The sequence below is a fragment of the Nerophis ophidion genome, linkage group LG25, assembly GCF_033978795.1.
Source record: "Nerophis ophidion isolate RoL-2023_Sa linkage group LG25, RoL_Noph_v1.0, whole genome shotgun sequence".
Classification (NCBI taxonomy): Eukaryota; Metazoa; Chordata; class Actinopteri; order Syngnathiformes; family Syngnathidae; genus Nerophis; species Nerophis ophidion.
Window position 1 is genome coordinate 1100231 of NC_084635.1, and position 14623 is coordinate 1114853.

General features: G+C 43.3%; 1 protein-coding gene across 4 annotated transcripts in view; it reads right to left on the bottom strand.

Moving 5' to 3' along the window:
• cbfa2t3 (CBFA2/RUNX1 partner transcriptional co-repressor 3) overlaps window positions 1–14346 on the bottom strand; it is a 169660-nt gene extending 155314 nt beyond the window's left edge. For all 4 annotated transcript variants that reach the window (XM_061887515.1, XM_061887514.1, XM_061887513.1 and 1 more), the window contains exon 1: window positions 13416–14346. In XM_061887515.1, coding sequence (XP_061743499.1) covers window positions 13416–13581 — 166 coding nt within the window. In that variant the 5' untranslated portion in view covers window positions 13582–14346. The remainder of the gene's footprint in view (window positions 1–13415) is intronic.
• Between the last annotated feature and the right edge of the window lie 277 nt (window positions 14347–14623).

The window sequence follows — 14623 nt, forward strand, 5'->3', positions numbered from 1 at the left end:
CTGTATGTACTTATTGCATCATTATGCCTCATTTGTAGCTATATTTGCATCCAGCCTTTCCCTCCACCCACATTTAATGCCAAACAAACACATACCAATCGTTGGTTAGAAGGCGATAGCCGAATTCGTCCGTGCTTCCTCCCGTGCCGCTCTCTGTCGTGATATGGCTAAAAAGCTTCTGTTTCTTCTTTAATTTTGTTTTCGGTACTTGCCTCCACACTCCAACCATCCGTTTCGATAAATGCGTAGTCTGTTGAATCGCTTACGCCGCTGAAATCCGAGTCTAAATCCCAGCTACTAAGCTATACATTTCTGTGCTATCCGCCATGTTTGTTTCTGGTGGCTTCACGCAGTGTCGCAACAGGACAACAGACGGGTGGATATAGCGATGGTGTAAATCAGGCACTTTGAAGCCGTTTTTCGGGATATTGTGTGATGGGTAAAATTTTGAGAAAAACTTCGAAAAATAAAATAAGCCACTGGGAACTGATTTTTATTGGTTTTAAAGGAGAACATTATCAGCAGACCTATGTAAGCGTCAATATATACCTTGATGGTGCAGAAAAAAGACCATCTATTTTTTTAACCTATTTCCGAACCCTAAATGGGTGAATTTTGGCGAATTAAACGCCTTTCTGTCTATCGCTCTGGAGGGGATGACGTCAGAATGTGACGTCGCCGAGGTAACACAGCCGCCGTTTTCATTTTCAACCCATTGTAAACATTGGGTCTAAGCTCTGTTATTTTCCGTTTTTTTTACTATTTTTTGTAACCTTGGAGACATCATGCCACGTGGGTGTGTTGTCGGAGGGTGTAACAACACTAACAGGGAGGGATTCAAGTTGCACCACTGGCAAGAAATCTGCCGCCAGACCCCCATTGAATGTGCCAGAGTGTCTCCACATTTGACCGGCGATGCTAAGACAGACATGGCACAGAGATGTATGGATAACCTGCAGATGCATTTGCAACCATAGTCAACGAAATCACAAAGGTGAGTTTTGTTGATGTTGACTTATTTGCTAATCAGACATATTTGGTCGCGGCGTGACTGCCAGTTAATCGATGCTAACATGCTATGCTAATCGACGCTAACATGCTATTTACCGGCGGTGCTAAAGCAGACATGGCACAGAGATGTATGGATAACCTGTAGATGCATTTTCAACTATATTACGTTTCCTTCCACCCACATTTAATGCGAAACAAACACTTACCAATCGACTGATTTAAGTTGCTCCCGTGTCAAAAGATGCGAAAGTCCTGATCGTTTGGTCCGCACATTTTACCGGCGATGCTAACGCAGCTATTCGGCCATGCTATGGCTATGAATAGCGTCAATAGCTATTCACTCAATAGCTTCAGTTTCTTCTTCAATATTTTCATACTCCAACCATCTGTTTCAATACATGCGTAATCTGTTGAATCGCTTAAGTCGCTGAAATCCGAGTCTGAATCCGAGCTAATGTCGCTATATCTTGCTGTGGTATTCCCATTGTTTGTTTACATTGGCAGCACTGTGTGACGTCACAGGGAAATGGATAGTGGTTTCGAAGATAGCAAAAATAAGGCACTTTAAAGCTTTATTTAGCGATATTCTGGCACCGGTAACATTTTGAAAAAAACTTCAAAAAATACAACATGCCACTGGGAACTGATTTTTATTCCTTTTCAACCCTTTTGAAATTGTGATAATGTTCCCCTTTAACCCTTCAGAAATTGTGATAATCTTCCCCTTTAAGAGTTGGACAATATCGGAAAATCTGCAAAAAAAAGCCATGATCGGACATCTCTTTTCAAAATGTTTCCATATATTTGTCAGACTATTGTGACGAGCAGCCTAGTCACAGCCATAGACCGGATTAGTGCAGAATGATGAAGTTTGGAGTAAAACCGACATCAGGTGAGATTCCCTGCACCTTTTTTTCTCTTAAAGGGGAACATTATCACAATTTCAAAAGGGTTAAAAACAATAAAAATCCGTTCCCAGTGGCTTGTTGTATTTTTTGAAGTTTTTTTTCAAAATTTTACACCTCCCGGAATATCCCTAAATAAAGCTTTAAAGTGCCTTATTTTCGCTATTTGCGACGCGACTGTCCATTTCCCTGTGACGTCACACAGTGCTGCCAATGTAAACAACATGGCGGTTAGCACAGCAAGATATAGCGACATTAGCTCGGATTCAGACTCGGATTTCAGCGGTTTAAGCGATTCAACAGATTACGCATGTATTGAAACAGATAGTCGGAGTATGGAGGCAGATAGCGAAAACAAAATTGAAGAAGATATTGAGCGAATAGCTATTGACGCTGTTCGGCCATATCGTGGGTGTACCTAATGAAGTGGCCCATAGCATGACTGCCTTATTAGCATCGCCGGTAAAATGTGAGGACCAAACCATCAGGACTTTCGTATCTTGTGACACTGGAGCAACTTAAATCCGTCAATTGGTAAGTGTTTGTTTCGCATTAAATGTGGGTATCTAGTTTCAAATGTACATACAGCTAGCGTAAATAGCATGTTAGCATCAATTAGCTGGCAGTCATGCCATGACCAAATATGTTTGATTAGCACATAAGTCAACAACATCAACAAAACTCACCTTTGTGATTTAGTTGACTTAATGGTTGCAAATGCATCTGCAGGTTATCCATACATCTCTGTGCCATGTCTGTCTTAGCATCGCCGCTCAAATGTGGAGACACTCTGGCACATTCAATGGGGGTCTGGCGGCAGATTTCTTGCCAGTGGTGCAACTTGAATCCCTCCCTGTTAGTGTTGTTACACCCTCTGACAACACACCGACGAGGCATGATGTCTCCAAAATTCCAAAAAATAGTCGAAAAAACGGAAAATAACAGAGCTGAGACCCGGTGTTTGTAATGTGTTGAAAATGAAAATGGCAGGTGTGTTACCTTGATGATGTCACTAAAAGACCCGTAAACAGAAAGGCGTTTAATTTGCCAAAATTCACCCGTTTAGAGTTCGGAAATCGGTTAAAAAAATACATGGCCTTTTTTCTGCACCATCAAGGTATATATTGACACTTACATAGGTCTGCTGATAATGTTCCCCTTTAAAGATCCATGATTTACTTTGTTTCTTTTTCTTCCACTCTCCTCTCTTATTGCCTTCTTTCCTCTATCTGGACCTGCTAGGAGGGTGCGCTAGTGCAGGGTGGCAGTTCCTTATTGTGTGTGTGTGTGTGTGTGTGTGTGTGTGTGTGTGTGTGTGTGTCAGTATGCTGTTTGCGGCTGATAAGGCCCAGGGAGAAGAGCCAGCGTGCCGACATATTCTTACCAGCGTGGTTATCGGCCGTCGCAGCTGTGCCTGAGCTCGGTGACATCTGCTCCCTCACAGGAAGCCTATGCTGCAGCTCATAACGCCTCACACTCTCACACACACACACACACACACACACGTACACAATGATGCACAGTTACAGGTAGAACTCCTTGAGACAATGAAGTGTGTTTCCACCTCACACTGACACATATTTGATTTCCTCTGTGTGTGTGTTGCAGATGTGAGATGACTGGATTGGAGCACTGACTCTGTAGTCCTACTGGCTCTTTATCACTGACTTACAGAGGGGATGCTTATGACTAAGCCTAATTATAGAGGCCTTATCGGTGCAATGTTCACAAAGCTCATTACTGCCAAGAAATGGCAAGCGCTGCAGGTAATTCACTACACTGGGTATTAGTCCTCTATCTGGCTTACAGTTTCTACATATTCACTCTATAAAATTAGGATTTTCATATCTGAATCTAATGGCGGCGCTCTCCTCTGGAACCCTGATTTAAAGCGACTGTCGTTCTTACTTCAAGGCGTTACTTTGTTTTTTAAGAATCAATTACCGTATTTTCTGCACTATAAGGCGCACCTAAAAACCTCAAATTTTCTCAAAAGCTGACAGTGGGCCTTATAATCTGATGCACCTTAGAAATGGACCAATATTGAGCCACAACAGGTCTCGCAACTACAGTAAGCAGCCACCGACTTCATTTTCCCCCGTAGAAGAAGAAGTGCGCTTCTTTTATGGTAAGAAGTCGTCGACTTCATTTTCCCCCGCAGAAGAAGAAGTGCGTTTCTTCTTCTACGCTAAGCAGCCGCCGACCTTATATTCTCCCCTAGAAGAAAAAGTGCGCTTCTTCTACGGTAAGAAGCCAACAACTTCATTATCCCCCGTAGAAGAAGTGCGCTTCTTTGTTTACAGCATGGGTGTCAAACTCTGGCCCGCCGTGTAATTTAATTTGGCCCTTGAGACAATATCAATCTAGCATTAGAGCTGGCCCGCCGGTGTTATACAGCGTCGGTGCCGCTGTAACACCACATTCACCGCTAATACTCATACTTGCCAACCCTCCTAATTTTCCCGGTAGACTCCCAAAGTTCAGTACCCCTCCTGAAAATCTCCCGGGGCAACCATTCTCCCGAATTTCTACCGATTTCCACCTGGACAACTATATTGGGGGCGTGCATTTAAGGCACTGCCTCTAGCGTTCTCTACAACCTGTCGTCACGTCCGCTTTTCCTCCATACTAACAGCGTGTCACATAATATTTGTGGCTTTTACACACACACACACACACACACACACACACACACACACACACACACACACACACACACACACACACACACACACACACACACACACACAAGTGAATGCAAGGCATACTTGGTCAACAGCCATACAGGTCACACTGAGGGTGGCCGTATAAACAACTTTAGCACTGTTACAAATATGGGCCACACGGTGAACCCACACCAAACAAGAATGACAAACACATTTCAGGTGAACATCCGCACCGTAACACAACAGAACAAATACCCAGAACCTCTTGCAGCACTAACTCTTCCGGGAAACTTCCAGCAAACTGAGCAATAATTAACATTTTATTAATGCATTTTCTCTTGCTACTTCAAGGCTTGAATGTTTGGTTCATTCATTATTGTTATTTTATTTTCAAATTTATTATTAGCCTGTGGAAAAAATTTGATATTTACCTCAGAAGATTGCAAATAGAAAAAAAGGCATTACATTTTTATTTAAATTTTAATTGACATGCCATTGATATTTTTTTAATTATTATTATTATTATTATTATTTAAAACTGGATTTTGCATGTCACTAAAGTTATATAAGCCTTGCTTGTTCAATATTTAATGCAAAACTTGTTTGGGTCCCTATTAAAAGGTTCATTTGTTCCGTTTTAATTTTGGCCCACTCTGTATTTGAGTTTGACGCCCTTGGTTTACGGTAAGCAGCCGTCGACTTCATTTCCCCCGTAGAAGAAGAAACATGCTTCTTTTCTACGGGGGGAAAGGAAGTTGGCGGCTGCTTACCGTAGAAAAGAAGTGCACTTCTTCTTCCACAGTAAGCAGCCGCTGACCTTATTTTCCCCCGTAGAAGAAGAAGTGTGCTTCTTCTTCTACGGTAAGTAGCCGACAACTTCATTTTCCCCCGTAGAAGAAGAAGTGCGATTCTTCTTGTTCTACGCGAAGCAGCCACTGACCTTATTTTCCACCAAAGAAGAAGAAGTGCACTTCTTCCACAGTAAGCAGGTGCCGGCCGACCTTGTTTTCCCCCGTAGAAAAGAAGCGTGCTTCTTCTCCTACGGGGGAAGCAGCTGCCAACTTCCTTTTCCCTCGTAGAAGAAGAAGCGTGCAGTGCATGCTGGGATATATGACTGCGGGAGGTGTGCCGTTTCTGAGTGTTTATGTAACGAGCCCAAAATGGCTTCTATTAAGAGACACGCTTACGACGCAGAGTTTCAACTGCAGGCCATCAGTCACACAGTAGAAGACGGGAATAGAGCAGCAGCCAGAGAATGTTATGGCCAGACTCTGATTGTTAAATGTGGATTACTGCCAACTACTGTACTGGAGAGTCAACCAGGGTTCAATCCATAACATTAATTCATACATAACTCAATTCTATTCCATAAAACTGTCCTATTCATTCATTTTAATCAAATATGTGATTCCTTTTTCATTTGTGCTCCCCCTTACAGTTCTTCCCACTCCTACCATGGCCCCTCTTCTCTTCCCCCTGTACACCCCTGACTTCTGCTACAACTCAGAGATGTGTCACATCCAGAAGTACGCGGATGACACAGCCATCGTTGGGTGCATCAGGGACGGCAGAGAGGAGGAGTTTTGGAGCCTGGTCAGGGACTTTGTTGTCTGGTGCTCAATCCATCAAAGACCAAGGAGCTGGTCATTGACTTTGGGAGGTGGAGTCCACGGTCACAACCTATTGTGATCGAGGGAGTTGAGGTACAGACCGTGCACTCATTCAAGTACCTCGGGTTTGGGTGGACAATAAGCTGGACTGGACTGTTAACACGGACCACCAGTACAAGAAAGGACAGAGCAGGCTGTACTTCCTCAGGAGACTGCACTCCTTCAACATTTGTAGAAAACTCCTGTGGATGTACTACCAGTCTGTGGTTGCCAGTGTTCTGTTCTACATGGTAGTGTGCTGGGGGGGCAGTACATCTAAGAAGGACAGCTCCAGACTTGAGAAACTGATCAGACGGGCCGGTTCTACAATGGGAATGAAAGTGGACTCACTGGTGAGGGTGGCAGAGAAGAGGACTGTTGACAAACTAGTGAGCATCCTGGATGATGCCAGTCACCCTCTGCATAGTGTTATCAGGAGCCAGAGGAGCCTGTTCAGTTCTAGACTGCTTCATCCCAAGTCCAGGACTAATCAAAAACTCCTTTGGCCCACATGTTATCAGACTGTACAACTCCTCTCTGAAGAGGGGTGTGGGGGGTACTACACTGAAAAAAGTGACTTTTTGGAGCTGTAAACTCTATTAGAGTAACTGTCATAATTTATACCTAACATTTTTAACATTCAGGAAGAACTAGAGTTTCTTAAGTCAAATTAAACATTTTATTAACGTAATACATGAATTATGGGGGAAGAGTAACTTTGATTTATGTTTCCTGATACTATTTAAGTGTTTAATAGTTGTACGTACACAAACCTAAAAATATTACATAAACTTTACACCCTGGACAAGTTGCCACCTCATCGCAGTCTTATTTTACTGTTACATTTTTATTTCCATTGTTGCTTTATTCTTATTTGTATTTTAATATTTTTCTATTTTGTCACTGGATCGGTTCGCAGCCGAGTGTGAAGCGACCGGAATGAGAATCAGCACCTCCAAGTCCAAGTCCATGGTTCTCACCCGGAAAAGGGTGGAGTGCCATCTCCGGGTTGGGGAGGAGACCCTGCCCCAAGTGGAGGAGTTCAAGTACCTAGGAGTCTTGTTCACGAGTGAGGGAAGAGTGGATCGTGAGATCGACAGGCGGATCGGTGCGGCGTCTTCAGTAATGCGGACGTTGTACCGATCCGTTGTGGTGAAGAAGGAGCTGAGCCGGAAGGCAAAGCTCTCAATTTACCGGTCGATCTACGTTCCCATCCTCACCTATGGTCATGAGCTTTGGGTCATGACCGAAAGGATAAGATCACGGGTACAAGCGGCCCAAATGAGTTTGGGTCTCTCCCTTAGAGATAGGGTGAGAAGCTCTGTCATCCGGGAGGAACTCAAAGTAAAGCCGCTGCTCCTCCACATGGAGAGGAGCCAGGTGAGGTGGTTCGGGCATCTGGTCAGGATGCCACCCGAACGCCTCCCTAGGGAGGTGTTTAGGGCATGTCCGCCTGGTAGGAGGCCACAGGGAAGACCTAGGACACGTTGGGAAGACTATGTCTCCTGGCTGGCCTGAGAATGCCTCGGGATCCCCCGGGAAGAGCTGGACCAAGTGGCTGGGGAGAGGGAAGTCTGGGCTTCCCTGCTTAGGCTGTTGCCCCCGCGACCCGACCTCGGATAAGCGGAAGAAGATGGATGGATGGATCTATTTTGTTTCCATTTATACCCCCATTACATCATTTTACTTCTTAAATTGATCTCAACTCTGTACACTGCTGCTGGAATTTGAATTTTCCCGAAGGAATCAATAAAGTACTATCTATCCATCTATCTATCTATCTATCTATCTATATATGTGTCTTCCACTTGTACTCGTGTCCCAATTAGTTTGTCCCTCTTTCAAAAGGTTACAGAGAGGTACCTCTCTGAGCTGCTCTAGCATTAGTGCCTACTTTACAAGCGGATCTGCCAATTAATTGCCCTTTATGCCTATGAGCCAGAAGCCATAGGAACATTACGCTGGTATTCCCCCTCTCATGCCTGAACAGTATTCTATAGCTTTAAAACCCTGAGGGTTCTTCTAACAAAAAGAGAGGTGGGCACATAGACGACCTAACGCACATTGTTTTTTTCTTTCAATCAAACCTAACAATTGATGCTTTAGTCTTGAGAGAACCTCAGGTACAAATGTACAATGCTTTGATCTTGGAAGGTTGTTCTAGGTCCCAGACATCTGCTTAGCCATTTGTTCAGTGTCCGGTCAACAGGTTCAACAACAGCTCATACATTTGTAAGCATATACTGTCTTCTCTTCAAATCTTTATTATGCATGGATATTCAATAAGCATACATTCGAAGCTAACCTTTGAGAATGATGAATTAATAAGCAATCCCAAAAATACTTCTAAAATCGTGACAAGGGACAATCAGAGAACCTGCCTTTTAATCACTTCATTAATCAGCTGTTGGTCTTGACCTGTGGTTCATAACTGGTTGACTCCCCTTTTAGACCAGTTGATCTGCCACTTCTTTTCTTTTTCTCCTATGTCCCACTCTCCCTTGTGGAGGGGGTCCGGTCCGATCCAGTGGCCATGTACTGATCGGCTGGGGACATCTCTGCGCTGCTGATCCGCCTCCGCTTGGGATGGTTTCCTGATGGCTCCGCTGTGAACGGGACTCTCGCTGCTGTGTTGGATCCGCTTTGGACTGGACTCTCGCGACTGTGTTGAATCCATTATGGATTGAACTTTCACAGTATCATGTTAGACCCGCTCGACATCCATTGCTTTCCTCCTCTCCAAGGTTTCTCATAGTCATCATTGTCACCGACGTCCCACTGGGTGTGAGTTTTCCTTGCCCTTATGTGGGCCTACCGAGGATGTGGTAGTGGTTTGTGCAGCCCTTTGAGACACTAGTGATTTAGGGCTATATAAGTAAACATTGATTGATTGATGACAAATGGCCACTCAAACTAGTCAGCACTAGAGTGTGTGAATGGGTGAATGTGGAAATACTGTCGAAGCTCTTTGGGCTCCTTAAAAAGGGGTAGAAAAGTGCTATACAAGTACAACCATTTACCATTTACACACACCAATGGAATGTACAGAAATTAAAAGCCGACAAGAAATTAAGAATTTAAAGCATTTACGTTTGTAGTTCAACATCAATTAGGATTGGACAGGAGGATATCATCGACTTGATTCATCTCAAAATGGGGAAATTATATTGAAAAGTCCTTTAAAAAAAATCAAAGGCCAACCTCAAAGAAAACAAAGGATATATATATATCTTTTTAGAAAGCAGAGAGATGATGCAAACAGCTGCTATTTCAGCAGTGCACTTTCTATCATCCATGCAGCTACAAACTAAAAAACAAAAAAATTAGCAATAAAAGCATATCCCACACATGGAATTTCACCATGCATAAACAGACAACAAAACAAAACAAAAACACCATTTCACCACTAACTATCTTTTATACTCCTTCTAGAAGTTCCCTCGGAGAACATATGCAACTTTCGAGCACATTTCGTTCCAGGATTAAACTTGCAACTCAAAAACACTCATATCTCAAATCAGCCCCCGAGCTGAAATCCATTTGATCTGTGCTTTGCCCCGCTAAAAATCCACCATTTGAATTTTGCAACCGTCAGGCTGAGGTAAACATTGCTTGCGACGAGACCCCATAATGCAGGAGACTGCATAAGGCCTGCCGCTAAAAGCATATTCAATGAAAAAACCCAAAAACTAGTGCAGCGTGGTAGTGCACTGGAAGCATGGAGATGCTAATCCTCCGTAGTAGAAAGCAGTGATGTTCCGTCTCTGCTGGCCCAACATAACCAGGAATCATGATAATAATTAAAGATCACAGTATTTTTTTTAATTTACTTTCCCTAAATATCTAAAAGTATTTATATTCTCTTCATGTCATATTATTCTCCTTCCAGGGCTGTTGTTTTTAGGTTGGAGTTCTTAATCCAATCAGAATTCAGCTAGCTTATGTTGTTGCCATGCTGTACCAAATCTGCCCGAGTCCTTCAGAATCAACAATGCGGGCGTCCGTGCACTCTAACTGAACGGGCACATACAGTTGATAGATAATTGCGATAGCCAATCAGATCACACGTTGTTGTCAATAAGGCCTTCTAGCTGGCCTCACGGTTTGAGGCACTGGTTTGAGTTTGAGCTGCGGGGATTCTATGCAGATCAGCAGAGCCACACCTGGTACCGTTAGCGGATGGATTTGAAAAGACATACAGTTGATAGACAGTTGCGATAGCCAATCAGATCACAAGTTGTTGTCAATAAGGCCTTCTAGCTGGCCTCACGGTTTGAGGCACTGGTTTGAGTTTGAGCCGCGGGGATTCTATGCAGATCAGCAGAGCCACACCTGGTACCGTTAGCGGATGGATTTGAAAAGACATACAGTTGATAGACAGTTGCGATAGCCAATCAGATCTCAAGTTGTTGACAGTAGCCTATCTAGGGAGCCAGATGTTAACGAGACTGTGATTGGATACTCACTTGGCGTTCCAAAGTGCAACTTCCAATCAGAAGTTGCACTTTCAATTTACCAAAGCAGGAAGTGTTGCGCCGTAGCCATACCGGGCTTGCAGAGAAATCACAGATACTCACTTTTTTTTAACCCACAAAGAAGGAGAACAAAATGTTGATCAGGTCGTAGGTATATATTTGCAAGGCCATTTTCAAGAAGGATATTTAAAGAGAAACTACATCTTGTGAGACCATGTCGGCAAACGCCGGAAGCTGGCTCAGCTTTCCCGGTGATGAAACGGGGGAATGCCCGCCACTTCCATTTGAATCAACCGACTACCACTGGCTTATATGGCGTCCAATGGGTTCCTAAAATTGTGAGCTCGAATTTTGTATTTCTTTATTTTTTCACATTTAATGTGTTTTCCGCCATTTTAATTTGGACAGTACCACATAAGATATGTTTTAATTTCTGATGCGGGTTTATTGATTTTTAAATACGCCAGAAAATAACCCGTTTTGTACACTGTTGAGGTGGTTCAATGCCCAGTAGTGCGGAAATGTGTTCTTGTATAGTATTTCTCCAGCAATGGTCATGTGGTGACATAAATGATGTTTTCAGAGGTAAACATTGAAGTCAGACAAACTTGAGGGCTTAAGTGGGAAAGCCGTTGGTTGAAAGCAAAGAAAACATTTACAATGACCCAGCTTCCTGTGCACTTCCACGTTGCACTAGTTATTTGTCTGCTTACATGAGCCTGACATGATCCAGTCTTGAAAGAAGAATTAGGTAGAACTAAATAGAACTTATTAACAATGAGGAACAGTTGTGCTGACAGGACTAGGAACAAATCAACAATGACAAGCTCCTTCAATTGCAATAAGAAGACATAACACCAGTATGTTTCCAAGCTCTAAAATAGTCTGAGGTTCATTAGTTCAATGTTTTTCAACCGCTGTGCCGCGACAGAGTAGTGTGCCGTGAGATACAGTCTGGTGTGCCGTGGGAGATTATGTAATTTCACCTATTTGGGTTAAGAATATTTTATGCAAACCACTAATTATAATGCGCAAATGAAATTCTGTTGTTGAGTGTCGGAGCTGTCTAGAGCTCGGCAGTGTAAGACACTTCCATATCAGTGGAGACTAGTAGCAGCAGTAGGTACCCCATTGCTTTGTAAACCTATGTAATCTAATGCAGTGGTCCCCAACCACCGGGCCGTGGCCCGATTTGTACCGGGCCGCAGAAGAATTTTTTATTCATTTTTCTAAAAAAATTTTTTTTTTTTATTAAATCAACATAAAAAAACACCATATACACTTACAATTAGTGCACTGACCACAAAAACCTCCCCTTTTTCATGACAAAGAAAAAAAAAAAAAAGGACTCGGCCGCTCTACCAACCGAGCTATACAAAAACAGAATGCTGGACGACAGCAAAGACTTACTGCGTGTGGAGCAGACGGCATCCATAAGGTACACCCGTACATGACATGAAATTCAACAATGTCCCCACAAAGAAGGATAAAAACAACTGAAATCTTCTTGATTGCTAAAACAAAGTAGATGCGGGAAATATAAGACATGAAACTGCTACGGGAAAATACCAAATAGAGAGAAAAAGCCACCAAAATAGCAAGAGAAGAAGTAAAACACTACAGACAGGAAAACCCCCAAAAAGTCCAAATAAAGTAGGGTGTGATGTCACAGGTGGTGACAGTACACCTACTTTGAGACAAGAGCTATAGTGATGCATGCTTGGTTATGCTTTAAAGTCATATCCATCTATGACTTTTTACTGTCAACTGAGTTTATGATTTCTGCAGGTTGTGTGCCTCCGGGTTTTTTCAATGCAAAAATTGTGCCTTGGCTCAAAAAAGGTTGTGTGACGTTTGGCTGGCATCGTGGTGCGTGTTTGTTCTCCCGAAAGTGCAGTAGGATAAGGACACAGCGTAAAGGTAAAAAATGAAGATTTATTAAACACTACAGAGCAAACTAAGAACAGAAATACTTTGCACAAAGGCACTAACAACAAAACCAACAGAACTAGCATGTGAGCTAGAAAGAACCGACGACACTAGCATGTGAGCTAGGGAAATAAACAAAGGAAGGAATAGCGTGGAAGCTAACGAGTTCAAAAGGTTTTTTACCACAAGGGGAGATAGCGACGTCACCTGTTGCATGGAATACAAATTAGACTGCCAGGACGCGTGAACAAAAGGGGCAGGCTTAAATAGAGGAGATAATCACAAGGCAGGTGACACTAATACGTTACTATGGCAACGGAAACAAAACAGGAAGTGCCACCAGGAACTAAGGACGTCAAATACTAAACAGGATGTGATAACAAAACAGAAAACAGAACATGACATGATCCAAGTAACGGACCATGACAGATTGAGTAAGACAGCATTAGTCAATCATTTTAAGACGTGTACCATTTCACCCCTAGAAGCAAAATGATGTAGCCTGTTGTAAGGTCAAAGGAACGTAGAATCATGTTCCACTAGTTACTTTATAAAAAGTCATTTACAATCTATACTCGATGTTGTTCCAGCCAACTTCCGTCCATAAACAACAAATCCTTGAACAAGATGGTTAGCAACATTAAGCCCACACAGACTGATTATCCATCAATCACTGGCACTTAACGAGCTAATCTGACTTCCGACAGACCCACCGTCCCTCGCGTCAACACGCTGCCTAACGTTCCATTAAAACATCACAATGACAAGACAAGCGCTTACCTTCACTACATCCGTAGTGGACGCCGGCCGTTGACTTGGGATCGAGGCATCTGTGACGGTCTTTCGCCCTCAACTCTCTGCGACTGACCAATGTCACAGTGGGCACCAGATGTCCGGCTTTCAGGTTAGCCTTCCTTTGGTGCTCCAAATGGACCTCGGCAGACATCTTCCGAAACTGAATATCCTCACAGCGACGATGGGAACTGTCGTGGTCTCTGTAAGTCCACTCAGGGAGTTCCAAGCCGGGCAGCAAAGGCAAGAAAATACTCTTCAAAGCCGTACGGTTTACAGCACGGTTCCACAATGTAAAGCTCCGGTGTGTATCTTCTCATAAATGTCCATCTTTTCACAGTACAACTCTGAACTATACCTTGCAGGGGCAATAAGATGTAATGTTCCAAAAGCAGAAAACAAGATTGCCTCCTCGTCTTCCTTTCATGTCGTTGCCAATTGGGATCCCAGCAGTAATATTCCTTGTTTCCTTTGATATATATTTTTTCCCTTCAAAGTACGACGTTAGCTTTGATGTCGAAGACTCGCCAGCTTTCAAGCGGAAGTCTCTTCAGAGTGAACTTAACACATTCCTCCGTGGCTTTCTTCAGGTTCTCCTCTCCGTCCAAGTGTGTGAGGCACTGGACTGAGTTGGTGTCAGGGTCAGTTAGTGTCACGACTCTATCCAAGGGGGGCCGTGCTGTGTTCTGTGGTATCAACCCTCCTACTGCGTCGCTCAAAGGAGAAGTATGCACTGCGGTGTCACAGTGTAGCGGTGGTGCAATCCCTGGGGAGGCCTGGCTGGCTTCACTGATAGCAGCAGACGGCAGGACCTCAACCTCCATCTGGACTTCCTCTGCGGGAACCAGCTGGGACTGCGGCCGGCAGCATCTTCCCTTATTTTTGTCTGTTGCCCTCCTTCTGCAGCTTCCTCTTTCCCCACCTGTAATGATATGTTTCTTAGTTCCATAGCCAGAAACACCCTATTTTGTCAGGTTTCTCTCATTCCTGAACACATTGAAATTGCTGACCATCATCTGCAAAAATTAGAATCAGAATCAAAAATACTTTAAAGTCCTACTGAAATGAGATGTTCTTATTTAAACGGGGATAGCAGCTCCATTCTATGTGTCATACTTCATCATTTCACCATATTGCCATATTTTTGCTGAAAGGATTTAGTAGAGAACAAACAAACATGTTTACTTGACCCACTT